A 15,554-nucleotide genomic window follows, 5' to 3' on the forward strand; every position below is an offset into this window, starting at 1 on the left:
GCAGGCGCCAATGTGGCAGAATCGTCATCAAGTTGTGACAAGAGACAGTTGATTAGGCTTTTCATTGATGAGTACCCCCTCCTCTAAATATAAAATATAGACATTACTTATGAGTGGAGTGTAAGTGAGCGGTATGCGTATCCTTATGCGTGTCCTTATATTAAGGAGTAGCGGACAGGAATCGTGCCCTTCTTTATCTGGCCGCTGGTTGTGTATTGTCTCCAGGGTTCCCACTAACACCTGAAGGATTAATGCCGCTGCTTCCTCCACCTGTGTCAGCGCTGGGCAGATGATCGCTGATGTCTGAGGGCAGCATGGGAAGCTCCCATTGGATTGCTGGTCAGGCAAAAGCACAATGAGACGCTGATGACGCTGAAGACAGAACCATAAGTGACACAACATGGTTCTTCTCTAGCAATGGGTCTTCTTCTGCCATCAAAATACTTTTTCATCTTCCACCATTACCAATATTATTTTCAAGTACCTCCAACTGGTCTGCAGAGTACCCACAGGGGTACACTAGTAGCCCAGGTTGGAACCACTGGCTTAGATGAACTTGCTTCATCACTAAAAAATAAAACTTGGTAAAACTAACTCATCTTTCATGTTCTGTAATATCGCATCACTAAATTCTCCATGCTTTTACTTTATCACCTGCATGAAGAGCCTGTACCTAATGCAACCAGTAGGGCCTCATGATTAAATGTTGCCCTGACGCATGCTAGACAGTGATATAAGGGATTACAGGTTCTCAGCTTGCACGCAGAGTGGACTTGCACTGACTATGTAGAAAGTTCTCTTAAATTAAGGCCCATACACACTTGACGATTTTCAGCTGAAAATCGGTCAAAACAGCCGTTTTGAGCGATTTTCGGCCGAAAATCGCCCAGTGTGTATGCCCCGGAGATTGCCGACTAGCGATGATGCGCGCTCCCGCATCATCGCTAGAAAAGTGGTTCATCTGCTGTTTTACCAGCAGATGTGGCGATGATGGATGTTTTTCATCCATCATCGCCATGTGTGTACGCCTGCCGGGCTGAAAGATTAACCACTTTCAGCCCGGCGGACCGCCCCCCGCCCCCTCGCCTGTCTGTACTCACCCTGTGCTCCTTCTGGTCCGCCGGCTGGATGCTGCTGCTGCTGCTGCTGCAGAGCCCTGCTCCCCAGCCAGGCTGGCCCCGCCCCCAGCCTTGCTAACTACGGAGCAGACAGCACTGCTCTCTGCTAACCCCTGCTGGCCACCAATGTTTATATTTTTCTGCCCACTGCCACCAATGAATTTATTAAATGCACCTTATATATATATATATATATATATATATATATAATATATATATATATATATAAATAAATATATATATATATATATAAATAAATATATATATATTTATATATATATATATAAATATTTATATATATATATATATATATATATATTTATTTATATATATATATATATATTTATAAATATATTATATATATATTATATACATATATATATATAAATATAATATAAATATAATATATTATATAATATATTATATTATATTGTTGGTGCATTTAAATGAATACATTGGTGGCAGTGGGCATATAAAAATATAAACATTGGTGGCCAGCTGTGTGCGTCATTATCTGCTGGGGACGGTGTAGGGCACGGGGCGCCCCAGGCTGGGGGGGAGGCGGTTGGTTGGTGCTTACCCGGTCCACTGAGGGGGGGGGGGGTTTATGTGGCTAGCGCGGTGCTCCACGGGGGAATTATGCGGCCGAGTCGCTCCAGGGGCACAAGGGGGGGGGGGATGCGCACCCCGTCTAGTACATGCATGCCATTTAAATAAATACATACGTGGGCAGTTTTCATTTAAGTAAATATACATTTGTGGCAGTGGGCATATAAATATATATAAACATTGGTGGGCAGTGTTGGCGCTAACGTATACATTGCTGGTCTGTGCCAGCAATGCATAAATTAGTGCCAACACTGCCCACCAATGTTTATATATTTATATGCCCACTGCCACCAATGCACTGTATATATGGAACCCTTGAAATTCAAACCCAGCCCATTTATAATGAAAGATTTTCAGCAAAGTCTTTTGCCTCCTGAAAATCTCTTGCTCTTTAGGGAAAATAGCTCAGTGTGTACGCACTACTTTGGGGAAAGATATATCTATCAAAGATTTTGGCAAAGTCTTTTGAAATGAAAATCTTTAAGTGTGTATGGGCCTTTAGTCTCATTTTCCTTGGATTTGCGTGGTCACCCTGTACTCTTGGGGCATCACGGATGGTGTGATGGTTAGCATTACTGCCTCACAGCACTGAGGTCATGGGTTCGATTCCCACCACGGCCCAAACTGTGCAGAGTTTGTATATTCTCCCCGCACTTGCGTGGGTTTCCTCCGGGTACTCCGGTTTCCTCCCACAATCCAAAAATATACTAATTCACTCCCAACAATGTCTGTGTCTTCATGTACATGTGGTAGGGAATATAGATTGTAAGCTCATTGGAGCAGGGACTGATGTGAATGTTAAAATATTCTCTGCAAAGCGCTGCGGAATATGTGTGCACTATATAAGAAACTGTTAGTAAATAAATAAATACGCTTACCCTTACATAAACATCTTGTTTTCCAACAAAGAATGCTCTTTGGCATTGGGAGATCAATGCTAAAACACAGTTGAAACACACACTGCACCACAACGACGGAGTCCTGCTGAACTGGCAGAATGCAATATGTGAATGACTGTTGTTGTATTGGGAGAGGCATCGAGCCATTTGAAACTCTGGTTGCATAGATAGAGCAAATTGCAAATTAGGCCATTAAAATATGTACAATGGGGTTAATTTACTAAGATGGGGAGTTCTATTGAAGATGGGAGGTTGCCCATAGCAACCAATCAGATTCTTACTTATTTATTTAGCACCTCTTGAAAGATAATAGATAGCATATTATTGGTTGCTATGGGCAACATCCCATCTTCAATAGAACTTAAATGTTAGCAAATTTACCCGAATGACTTTGTATTTTTGCCATTAATTTCGTTCCAGATGGTTACATCAAATTGGCCATGGTACTAATTAAGTCACCTGTGCTCAAGCATGGATATCCTTAATACATGGGCTGTAATGGTAGAGTTTGGGAAACTCTGGCTTTGACCATGTGACAGCCTGTATGATCTGTCCAGCAGGGATAGGGGCTTGCTGGCTTTCATACAGATGTGCTCTTACTTAACTGATTTTTTGTACACCATATGGTATGAGATGCCCAACGCAAATGAGATGCATCGGGGTAAATGTATGAAGCTTGGAGAAGTGGTATCTATTCCCATAAAGAACGTTATGTGCAAGGTTATGCGCAAGGTGATAATGTTCCAGCTAGGGTGGCCCCAAAGTGTGTGGGATTTCAATCCTGGGATTGGAGTATCCAATCCTGGGGTTGCGGGATTAGACTGCGCACGCACATTCTAATGCCGGGTAGCGTCTGAACACCCACTCAGATGCTGGCCGGCTGCTCCCGACCCGACATTTGGCCTGTGCAGCGTGACAGTAAGAGGTCACCCTGCGCAGGCCACACTGTTGCAGTTGCACATCATCGCTCTCCTCCCGGCCGCTCCGCCCGCACGCCCAGCTGCCCCCGCCCTGGTGGTGCGGCCTGCGCATCGTTACAGAAAGGGGTCACACTGCGCAGGCCTCACTGTTGGATAAATCATATTGATTGATGTACTAATTAAGTCACCTATGGCCAAGCAAGGATATACTTATAACATAGACCATTAGTGCTCCTTGAGGACTGAGTTTGTGAGTCACTGATAGAAGATTTAAGACAATAAAACATGAAATAGCAAAGTGCTGAATAGATTTTTTCCCACTATATGAAAATGAGTCATTTAATAACATATTTCTATAACAGCGTCATACTGTATTCTGTGTCACTTTACAATGGCAGATGCAGTAATGGAATAAGACTGTGTAATAACAGTGGCCCTTATTCTGATCTGTGCGGATATTCCCGCATTCTTACGGAGCGGTCCGCACGCCACGGTGTTTTGCCGCATGCGGCCATCGTCCGTAGAAACGCCCACGTGTCCTCCGCATTCGGACGGACTCACTCTTTAAGAACAGGGCGTGTTTACGGACGACATACAAACCATGCGTGTGCGGGAGAAACACTCCGATTCGGCACGGTATTACAGAGTATTACAGAGTATGCTCGGGAATACCGCATCCGAACGGGAGCCAAGCGGTGCTACCGCACGTAAGCGGAGGATTTACGCCAAACAACCCACTATGAAGTATCTTCTGCAAGACATCACATGACCCACTTATTCAATTACCTATCCTCATAAAAAACTGCTTATTTGGAATTGGAATCAATTAGATGCCAATATATCCTTACAAGCATGCCTAACACATGCATTGCACACATTAACCCTTACAGCAATTGAAGTGCAATGGTTTCAATTAAAGCACTGACAAGCGTCCTATTAGTGAGTAATGAGTAAAGGAGTAGATTGTATTGGGTTCAGGTGTTAATGGTTGTAGTCATTAGGCGTACGTTCGCCTACCGCATGAACGAGTGGTGTCCGCAAAGCAATAGTACACTTGTGGACACCGCACATTTCAGCCCTTTTTGCTCGCGTGCATTATTTCCGAATGTACGCCCCCCAACATAAGTGTACTCCCCCGTGTCCGCCCATGTTTCCGCCCCGTTTTGCCCACTTTGAAACTACGCCCATGTGTCATTCCGCATGACGCCCATAATACGCCCCTATTTCCCGACTGATTGCGGTGACCAGTTTTGGACGGGCTTTGTCCGAACTGGTACCGAGTCAAGGCGTGGCACATGCGCGTAGCGTTCTCCACGCATGCGCAGACGCCGTAAAGACGCGATCCGTAAGAACGCGGTAAAGTCCGCATCAATCAGAATAAGGGCCAGAGTGCTCTGCCCATTACAATCTGAAGGGAAATAGGAATTTTATACATACTGTAAAGTGCTACATATTGCATATGGATCCATCCAGTTTGCAAGGGTAAAAGTCCTTAGTGGGTTATGTGGTCCCAGTCATACAGCAGTGTCGGCCTGGGATCAGTTGGTTGTTTGAGAATCAAAAAATAGAACAAGTACGTAGTACTTGTGAATTCTGTTGCACTTTATAATCTATGTATAAATTTATCAATGCGATCTGGGTGGAATATTACCAGCCAGGGTCGCATCTTAAAATGTGATCCTAACGGCAGAGTGTATCATCCCTGCCGCGCAGGGACAGAGCTCCGAAAGGAGTCCGTCCCTGCAATGTGCTGAGCCGGGAGCTGGGGGGGGGTTATTGCTGACCTATGGGGGATGCGGCCGGCATTGGGGCAGGAGGGAACACAGACAGCAGGGATTGGAGATTCCTTCTGCGGTCCCTCCTGATACATTACGGTGATACTTAATATTTTCAGGAATTTAGCTACAATTTTGAATGATAAATGGGACCCTAAATACTCATTTCTGAGGTGAGGTACCACCAGTGACCACTAATGGCCACTTGACGGTACCAAATTACTCCTTAAAAGTAAGGGAAAGCAAAATTATCTATTTCAAACTTACTGGGTGTGGATAGAGGGAGCTGTGAAAGCAGAGATTAGAGGTAGGGGCAGATAGGGCTAAGCCCTCATTTTGAAAAGCTTTTATCTAGTCAGGAATAAAACAAGACAAAGGTGCAAGGGTTCCCTGCTCACCAGCATTACATTCTATAGGGAAATAAGCACATGATATATAAGGATTTTGTCAAAGTCAGTCACCCATTCCTGTGTACATCGTTGTGTAACTGTTTTTCCAAGTGGTAGAATTAAAAACAGCAAACAAAATGAAATAATTCATCCCCATTATTGCCTCCCATATGTTATCCCCAACCACACAACATCATTTGTATGTTAATATTTTTTTTATGCTCTAAACAAAAATGAATGTAAGATTTGAAGGAAACTGAAATAGAGAAGCCGTTACTTGTGTACGGAAAACTCCAGCTCATATTTGTCTTGTTCCGCTGATGCGGAATTTCCCTCTGCACTGCAGTCATGGTCTTAGCATTCTTGTACAGTCATTTTTATTTATTTATTATTTATTTTTTATTTTTTTACCAATGGGGAAGTTGCTGCCAGTTTCCCCTATACTATGCAACTCAACTTGTGGCCTGCATCAGTTTTCTCATTAAAGTACTTTATTCAACATCACTTTCCAGCTAAAATGCCTTTTCCACTGCAGAACCATTCAGTTAACAACACAATTGTAAAAAATAAGACCTTGAAACAGAAAAGAGGAAGAAAGTTCACTGAGCAGCACAGTGTGTAACAAAGAGGCTCCAGTGTAGCCGTCTGTGTGTGATGCAGAAGTGAGGTCCTGCCGTCTGTCTTCCACACAGCAAAGCCATTCAGCGCTGAGCCAAGCCTGGTTTCCATGGACTGCTCAGGGGCAAAGGCTGGTCACAATAGTGAGTATGTGCATTGAGGTTAGCCAGGCTCAGTTTCTCCATGTGGAACAAGAAGTGTGCATAACTCTCAGCTAAATAAAACAATGATATCAGTGACTGGGATTATGTTTTTTTACATGCTTAATACGTGAATGCACACACAGTTAAGACCGTAGACATTGGAAAAGCACATTGGAGATTTTACAGGCAGAAACGTATTATTATACCATGTGAAAACGTCTGAACAGTGCACGTTCTCTTCCGTTCCTCGTGTTTTCTGAAGATGTTTGTGGTGCTGTGAATGATGTCTGAACTGGGATCTGTCTTTACATCCACAGATGAAATCATGCAGCAAGAAATCAGGCCTCTGCTTGCTGTCGATATCATGGAGCAGCTTCACAGACAGTTTGCTACCCTGCCAGGTAAGCTGTACCCAGGTTGGCAGAAGGGGTGATACACATCATGCCTGGTAGTGCTATAGTGTTGCTCATAAAAGTCACATCATTTCACAACTAAAATAGTATCTTTATTGGTGTAGTATTAAAAAAGTTGTGTTTGTACCTTTATAACTACCATACTTTGACTTTTGGCCAGTTGATGTTATGTACAACATTGTTTTACTAGTTGCCTTATCCCTATTCTTTAACATATATGCATCCTTCTACCATGTTTGCTTTGCAAAATACTACTGTACCATTTCATTACTGTAAAGGAAATTGTAACATAAAAGTATACCTGTAAGATGAGGTTTAGAGATGCATTCATATAACATCCCTGATCAGAATATATTGATTATTTGGGCATGCCATAGTTCCAGTCAAGTTTGAAAAGTTGGACTGCTACATGTGTGCAGTCAATACGAAGCATGGTACTGCCACCTTGGCTTTTTCTACACCATGGTGTAACCATGGAGACTGCATTTATCCTTTCCTTACACCTATACGCTGTAGATAGGACAGTTCTTGTCATGGTACCACTGATACACACTATAACAGCTTCATGTTAGTGCAGGATAAAGGTAAGGATTCGAGGGCTAAGGCAGTTATAACAGAAAGCCCCAATATGCCATTACTGATCCTAGAATATGTGCCCACCTTTATCTCTTCATTGTTGGAGCTGTAGTAGAGCATAGTGGGTAGTGCTTCACGGCGACAGACAGAAATATCAGCATGGTAATTATGTCAACATTGTGCGTGTTGATAGTAAAAATGTGGACATAGCATTTTAATGCTAAATTTAGTGTTAGGCTAAAATAAGGAAAATTCTGTGTTGACTGTCAATATGCACAATGTTGACATAACAGACATGTCGACATTACTATGTTGGCACTTATGTTAAGATGTTACATGTAAGCATATCAATAATCTGACAACATTCTGGTGTCCACATTCTAAATGTCAACATGTCATACACCAACACCATGGGTGCAGCTTATGCGATTCACGCAGCACCTGGGTCCTGGGGGTCCCACATCGCACATACTAAAAATACCCCAAAATGGCACTGCCACCATTGTAATGGATATCCGAGTATGTACGGTACAAAAACCATCAATTACATGACACAGGTGCCATATACCCAAAAACCTGCGCATTGCATGTGCCTAACGCACCTTCCTACCACATGTGAAAGTCCCACTTGTCCTCTTCTTTTTAGATGTTTTATTTCAATTGTTAAAATATGGGTATAACACATCACCAAGAATACACACATACACACTATTAGATAATTAAGAGAGGAAATGCATTCTAGTGGGAGGGGGGTAAACATGGGAAGAGGCAAGAGGGAAATCACTGCAGCTGCAGGTTGTGTGAAAGCAATCAAGGCACAGGTCAAGGGTGGTTTCAATCTGAAAGGATCCATCCATGTAGACGGATCATTCATTGTTGCCTGTAATTCTTAGCATCAGTTATGTGGAGGTGGACAGGTGTGCTAGTGTTAGTAATGTATTTTATGATTTTAGTTAAGAAGTACTTGTGCATTGTAGTCAAATTCTATAAATATAATAGAAAGTGTAGTACGATGACAGACATATCGGGTTGGCCCTGTGGAACACGTAATGACAAATATATTTGCAGATATATTGGCACATCTTGTTTTGTACAGGGGACCCGCTGACCGCCTACACTTATTGCAGGGGCTGATGTCACAGCTGGGCATTCAGATTCAAAAGCTGTGCTGTGAGCAACAGCTTAGCAAGTGGCCGATCGGTAGGGAGCACAGGGCCGTGTTTGCCGTCAAGTCGGCATAGTGTGTACCCTTCTCTCCCACAGCCTAACCCTATCCTCAACTCCCACAGCCTAAACCTATCCTCTCCTCCAGCAACCTAAACCTATCCTCCTCTCCCATAGCCTAACCCTATCCTCCCCTCCCGCAGCCTAACCCTATCCTCCCCTCCCGCAGCCTAACCCTATCCTCCCCTCCCGCAGCCTAACCCTATCCTCCCCTCCCGCAGCCTAACCCTATCCTCCCCTCCCGCAGCCTAACCCTATCCTCCCCTTCCACAGCCTAACCCTATCCTCACCTCCCACAGCCTAACCATATCCTCCCCTCCCGCAACCTAACCCTATCCTCCCCTTCCACAGCCTAACCATATCCTCCCCTCCTCGAGCTTAACCCTATTCTCCCCTCCTGTCGCTTAACCTTATACACTCCTACTGCAGCCTAACCCTATCCTCCACTCCCACAGCCTAACCCCATCCTCCCCTCCCACAGCCTAACTCTATCTTCCCCTCCCACATCCTAAACCTATCCTCTTCTCCCACATCCTAATCCTACCCTTCTCTCCCGCAGCCTAACCCTATTCTCCCCTCCCATAGCCTAACCTTAACCTACCCTCCTGCAGCCTAACCCTATCCTGCCCTCCTGTAGCCTAACCCTATCCTACCCTCCCGCAGCCTAACCATATCCTACCCTCCCGCAGCCTAACCCTATCCTGCCCTCCTGCAGCTTAACCTTATACTCCCCTCCCACAGCCTAGCCCTATTCTCCCCTCCCACAGCCTAACCCTATCCTCCCCTCGTGCAGCCTAGCCATATCCTCCCCTCCTGCAGCCTAACCCTCAGTGGCGTAACTAAGTTTTGGGTGCCCCCCCGCCGTTAGGGGGGGGGCGCCCCCCCCCCCAATACCCTGCAGCCTTACCTATCGCGCTGGTCCCGGCGGCTCCGTTCTTCTGCTGAGGACCACCACAAAATGGCCGCCCCCATACAGCAGACAGTTTCAGAGAACTGTGTGCTATATGGGGGCGGCCATTTTGTGGTGGTCCTCAGCAGAAGAACGGAGCCGCCGGGACCAGCGCGATAGGTAAGTCTGCGGGGGATTGGGGGGGGGGGGTGTGTGTAACTATAGCACCGCAGCCCCCGGCGCCCCCACATGCACAGCGCCCCCCCCGCGCGGTGGCAGGGGTTGCGGTGCTATAGTTACGCCGCTGCTAACCCTCTCCTCCCCTCCCACCACCTAATCCTATCCTCCCCTCCCGCAGCCTAACCCTATCCTCCCCTCGTGCAGCCTAGCCATATCCTCCCCTCCTGCAGCCTAGCCCTATCCTCCCCTCCCACCACCTAATCCTATCCTCCCCTCCCACCACCTAATCCTATCCTCCCCTCCCACCACCTAATCCTATCCTCCCCTTCCACAGCCTAACCCTATTCTCCCCTCGTGCAGCCTAGCCATATCCTCCCCTCCTGCAACCTAGCCCTATACTCCCCTTCCGAAGCCTAACCCTCCCCCTAACCCTTCCGTAGTCTAACCTACCCCATACACATGTTTATGTGTTCTGACAGGTGTTGTGATTCCATCCCCCGCATCCTGAGCCCCGGGATACCAACTGCATCCCTTTACAAATTATTTCAGAGTTCCGTGACTTGTATAAAGCATTCGTTGCTGAACTACCGTATTTAGTGGTTTCTAATCCCTCCACATTACAGTAGGGAGTGCATTATACTGAAATCAATAACTGTATAAACTGTGGGTTCTGATATCATCTAATGTAACTGATCATGAGCATCCAAAGTCACTGAGGAGTTCTGTATAAAAGCAACTTTTTATTGTCACTAAGGGCCTCATTCTATTTCACTCTTTCTGACAAAATCCTCCTTAGAGGGACAGAACCATGTGCAGTGCAGGTGGGGCAGATGTAAAATGTGCAGAGAGAATTAGATTTGTGTGAGTTATTTTGTTTCTGTGCAGGGTAAATACTGGCTGCTTTATTTTTACACTGCAATATAGATCTCACTTTGAAGTAAAACCCCACCCAAATCTAATTCTCTCTGCAAGAGTAACATCTGCCCCACCGGCAGTGTACATGGTTTTGTCTAAGAAGGATTTTGTCAGAAAGAGTGAACTAGAATAAGGCCCTAAATGTTCCAGTGACTGCTTATATCCTTGTAATGTACAGCTGGAGATCTTGCCATGTATTTATCTGTTGTGAAACAGTGGTTTCTAGTAACCAGTGTATTTGTTTCCAGGAGGAAGAGGGAATGATGGAGCACCTATTATAACCTTTCCCGAATACCCCAGCTTTACTGAGATTCCTGATGACGATTTTTTGAATGTAGTTACCTATTTAACAAGCATTCCCAGGTGAGTGTTCCCTGCCACTATTCGTTAACTGTGTCTCAGACCTTGCCTGACCTGTAGCTACACAACAGCAGACAAGCCTAGGCTGGCTTACTCATGCCTCATACATATACAGTACTTTACATATAATGGGCCTGATTCAGAGGTGGATACATAATTGATGTTGAATGCAAGCAGCTATTGTCCTAAGTCTACGCGTACGCCTCAAGTGCACTGTTCATATGTACCAGTGGTTCTCTCCAGTAGATGGAAAATTAATGTGGACACAATTTTGGTGGGCACTCTTGTGAGGCAAATGGAGGGGCTAGTTACATGTGGGCATGTCACAGTCAGCAGGTGCTTCCAAAGATGCAGTTGTGCTGGCATTGTCGGCAATGTGGTGACAGACATTCTGCACTTCCATAGGACTGCTCTAATGTCCAATAGTGCGACTGATCTGCGGTGTCTTTGTTTGCACAGATGTGGATTTGCAATGCAGCTGGGTGTCTCAGTAGGAAGCCCATGGGTCGCGCAGTGTGGGAAAAGTGCAGTTGTGTAGGCAACTGTGTCTACATCTGTATAACTATATATCATTCCTTGCTTAAAATTAGTTCATCAAGCAAATGGTGGCTTTAGTTTGTGGTCTGTGTTATGTAACAAACCTAAAGTTCACAGTGCGCTCCCCTGCTATTACTGTGCACAGGTCTAACATGCACATGTGTGGCAGCTTTAGCTGTGAGACTACAGAGAACTAGCGATGGGGGAAATGTTGGGGGGGGGGGGGGGGGCTGATGTTGTGTGATGTGCACAATACAGCACATGGAGAGCCTGGGAGTGTGGTGTGATAAGAGATAAGCTTCCAGCCATCATCTCGTAACTGTCACTTTACATGTTGTATTTGAAATATGGTTGGAGCTGATTGGTTGGTACTTTATCTCTCTCCACTTTAGCACATCTGCCCCCTGTCACGGCACCCCCATCAACCATGCTGTAGCTATTTGTGGCCATTGGGTCTCTGCTGCCCTATATTTTATCCTGGATCAATGTCCACCAAGGCCAGTATACATACAAGCCTGATTGCCAATAGTTTCCAATATCTAGTAATGTATTAGCTACTATTTTGCAGAAATGACTAGGAGAGGGTTCTTCTGAAATCCTTTCCAGCAGTGTTCCCCCACTTGCATGATCTGCTGACAATGAAGGCTCAGAAAGGCCCTGACTCCCAATATAGAAGGGAAAGTATTGCTTTTGCAACCATATGCCTTCTTTACACATGGCAGGGATAAGCTGCTTTCAAAGCCAGTTCCTGAATGTGAATTTAAGTATATTTGGGGAAAAGTTCATTTGGTTCTGTGGTGAATAACAGTATCAAGAAATTCTAATTATTGAATCTGAAACCCGATAAATAGTAATCGGTATTACACTTACCTGGTTACACCACAAGTGTAAGATGACTCTGAGGTGCTTGCAAGCAGGTCCTACCAGAGTGCGTGCGTGTGGGGAAGCTAGGGAGGAAATTTCATTGGGCCTCTGACTGCCAGGTGGTCTCAACATTTTCTGACCTTTTTCTTTATATTTATCCATTTGGTAATTTCCAAGTATATCTATACCTATAATTTGAAATCTCCAATAATCCAGTATGTGTATACAGTGTTTATTTATTCGTAAATGTTAATTAATGTGAGCATTAAGATACATTTTAAATGCATTTTTTATGTATTTTTTTTTATTTTAAGAACAAAGGGAGTGGACAGCCTGTTATTTGGGGGTTCCTAGTGCCCCTATGAGCCTCAGAAAGTGCCTTAGTGCAACTCCTAATTTTCCATAGATGTGTATACTCAGTCACAGAGCATGTACAGTACAAAGAAACACAGAATTTCACAGCAAAACTGCCTTGCATTCAACTGTGAATTGCCCCAGAGTGTGTACTATTCACCTTTGCATCTTATTTGTTTGTGTTAAGCTGTGTACACACTATGGGGTGTATTCAATGACTTTTGCAAGCTGTGGCAGCGAGCAGTACTGACTGCTCACTGTCACAGCTCGCAGGGTCAGTATTCAACTGACCTCCTGCACACGCCATGTCCACATTTCGCTAGGTATTTGTAGCGACAAGGAAAAAGCGCGTACGACCGCTAAAACAGTGAGGCTAACTGCAGTGGGCTTCCTGCATCAGCCACGAGGATTCCCCAGAACGTAGAATAGGGTGAGTGGCTGGCGTGGGTGTTAAACACGCATTGACTATGGCCCAAAGTGATACTATGGACAATTTATTGTTACAAGTCAAATCATTAACATCGGATAGTGTGTACGCACTGTGGGCTCAATTAAGACTGGGCCACAGAAGTGCGTAAATCGCTATTCAGTGATTTCTGCATGCATGAGTTCTGAAACTGTGATCACTGAGATTGCAGCTCCAGTGCAGGCCTAGGGCGGTGACACTGTGTTGAAGGGGCAGTAGCGGTTTTGTGGGAGCGGTCCGGACAATGCAGGGAGGGCCACGGCAGCTGTATGACGTGACACAAACAGCCTCTGTGACCCTGGCTTCACAGCTAGGTGGGCTCATTGCCAGAAATGTGCAGAGAACGTTAGATTTGGATGAGCTATTTTGTTTCCCAAATCTACCTCTCTCTGCGCAAGTTACATTTGCCTTACCTGCAGTGCAACATGGTATTGTCTATTAGAGAAAAAATGGTGCTTTGTGATCCAGTCAGAACAAAGCCCAATATCATTTGATAGGGAAATCATTGATGACATCATATCATTTGCATATCATATAGTGTGTACTCAGCTTTATTAACTAGCAAAAACATTGGCTCAATTTGAAGATTCTACATTTACTGACAGTTATTAGTCATGCAGCAAGTAATACAGGCCCCTGATTTTTTATATTGGTGACTATATAGAGCAAGAAGCAGTGTACAGTATATAGTTCATTTGGCAAAGTTACAAGCTAGAGTACATTACATACAGTGTATACACAATGCAATTTTCACTATATAGTCCAAATCGCATAACAAGTTAGTCAAAATCGCTGCATGTGATCCCTAGATGCGACCCCTGCTGTGTCTGTATGGGGCCACAAAAGCAAGTTTATCTTGACTATGAGGGGCATTCAATGTCCCTGACGGCGAGCTATGATGGGGAGCAGTGCCGATAGCTCGCCGCCAGAGTATTCTACTCCCTCCCCTTCACTCGCCGTTTCCACCTCTCTGGTTCTTTTCAGTGAGGTGGAAACGGCTAGTGTGGCCATTAAAACAGCAACTCACTGCATTTCCGGTGAACCTCGCTGTTTAAGGGGGTCTTCGCCATCCTCTGAATGCAAGGATTTCACTCTAACATTGAATACGGTGAGGTGGCTTTGACGGCAAGGATGGCTTTTCCTCGCCAAAAAAAAGCCATCCTCGCCGTAGAACCCCCCCAACCCACGCTGTGGCATTGAATACCGCCCAATGTCATCTGTAGAATATATTTGGCCTAGTCTAAAGTAAATCTGAAGCTCTGGACACATGGTGTGCACCGTGCTATGCAGCACCTGATCCCGATTTGATCCCCATGAGTGGCCCGGGGAGCAGAATCTAATATAGAAATAGACTGTGCAGCACAGTCTTTTTCTACTTTCTCGGAACGAGGGCCATGCACCTCAATGCAGCATGGCCCCCGCTGTCCCTCCTTGCCAGTTGATGCCGGCACCCCACCAGTTCCCGGCAGCCACTAATATCGAATTGATATCAGAAGTCGCCAGCTCTGCCCTGGTGTCCACAGATTAATGGCGTCTGATGGACTCACAACCTTGTGAGTCAATCAGATTAAGGTGCTAAGTGCAGCTAGCCAAAATGGCATAGCCAAAATTGGCCTTTCGCAATAACAAAAACAATAATAATAACTATGAAGTATAGGTACTTGATACGTTTGTTTTTAAGTATGTTTTGTTGTGTGCCATCTTTTGCTGGTTAGATGTACATTTTTTATGTTATCCTTCTCTGTGTCATGTGTGTCTTTGTGAGCAAAGTCATTTAACAAGTAAACATATATTTGTATGGTTTATCCTGTCTATCCACCTAAGCCTTGCTTGTATTATGTTACTATTTGCACAATTGTGTATATAACAAAACAAAATAACTGATATTTTTAATGGCAGATATGCTACAATACAATACATGCTACAATATACTTACGATACATTCATTTTATGCTACTGAAATAAAGAAAGCACAACCGTGTAGGACATTTGGCCTAGTGTTTATGCTTGAAAAGTCACATGATAATGTCATCAAAAAAATAGTTATTAGGATGGTGTAAGCGAAACAAGAGAAACCTACTGTATTTCATAGCTGCTGTCTCTAAATTACATTGGCAGAATCAGGTTATACAGGTTTATTCTGGATATCTTTCTGTTTTTAATTACAGTGTCCTTTGTTAAAAAAAAGAAATAGAGGACAATTGTGCAATTACTGTAATTCTGTATTTTCTGCATCCTGGATACAATGCTCAGTATCCCTTCTGATTTCATGAATAAAATTAAAAAATAAATAAATACATAAACA

The 15,554-nt window shown here is 44.4% G+C and overlaps 1 protein-coding gene across 4 annotated transcripts in view; it reads left to right on the forward strand.

Moving 5' to 3' along the window:
- The window catches only part of MCF2L2 (MCF.2 cell line derived transforming sequence-like 2), a 316,747-nt gene that overhangs the window by 33,890 nt on the left and 267,303 nt on the right, over positions 1 to 15,554 (forward strand). For all 4 annotated transcript variants that reach the window (XM_083177641.1, XM_083177640.1, XM_083177642.1 and 1 more), the window contains exons 2-3: positions 6,789 to 6,872; positions 10,917 to 11,031. In XM_083177641.1, the coding sequence (XP_083033767.1) occupies positions 6,789 to 6,872; positions 10,917 to 11,031 (199 nt within the window). The remainder of the gene's footprint in view (positions 1 to 6,788; positions 6,873 to 10,916; positions 11,032 to 15,554) is intronic.

The sequence above is a fragment of the Crinia signifera genome, chromosome 3 (assembly GCF_055691185.1).
Source record: "Crinia signifera chromosome 3, ASM5569118v1, whole genome shotgun sequence".
In the NCBI taxonomy this organism is placed as follows: Eukaryota; Metazoa; Chordata; class Amphibia; order Anura; family Myobatrachidae; genus Crinia; species Crinia signifera.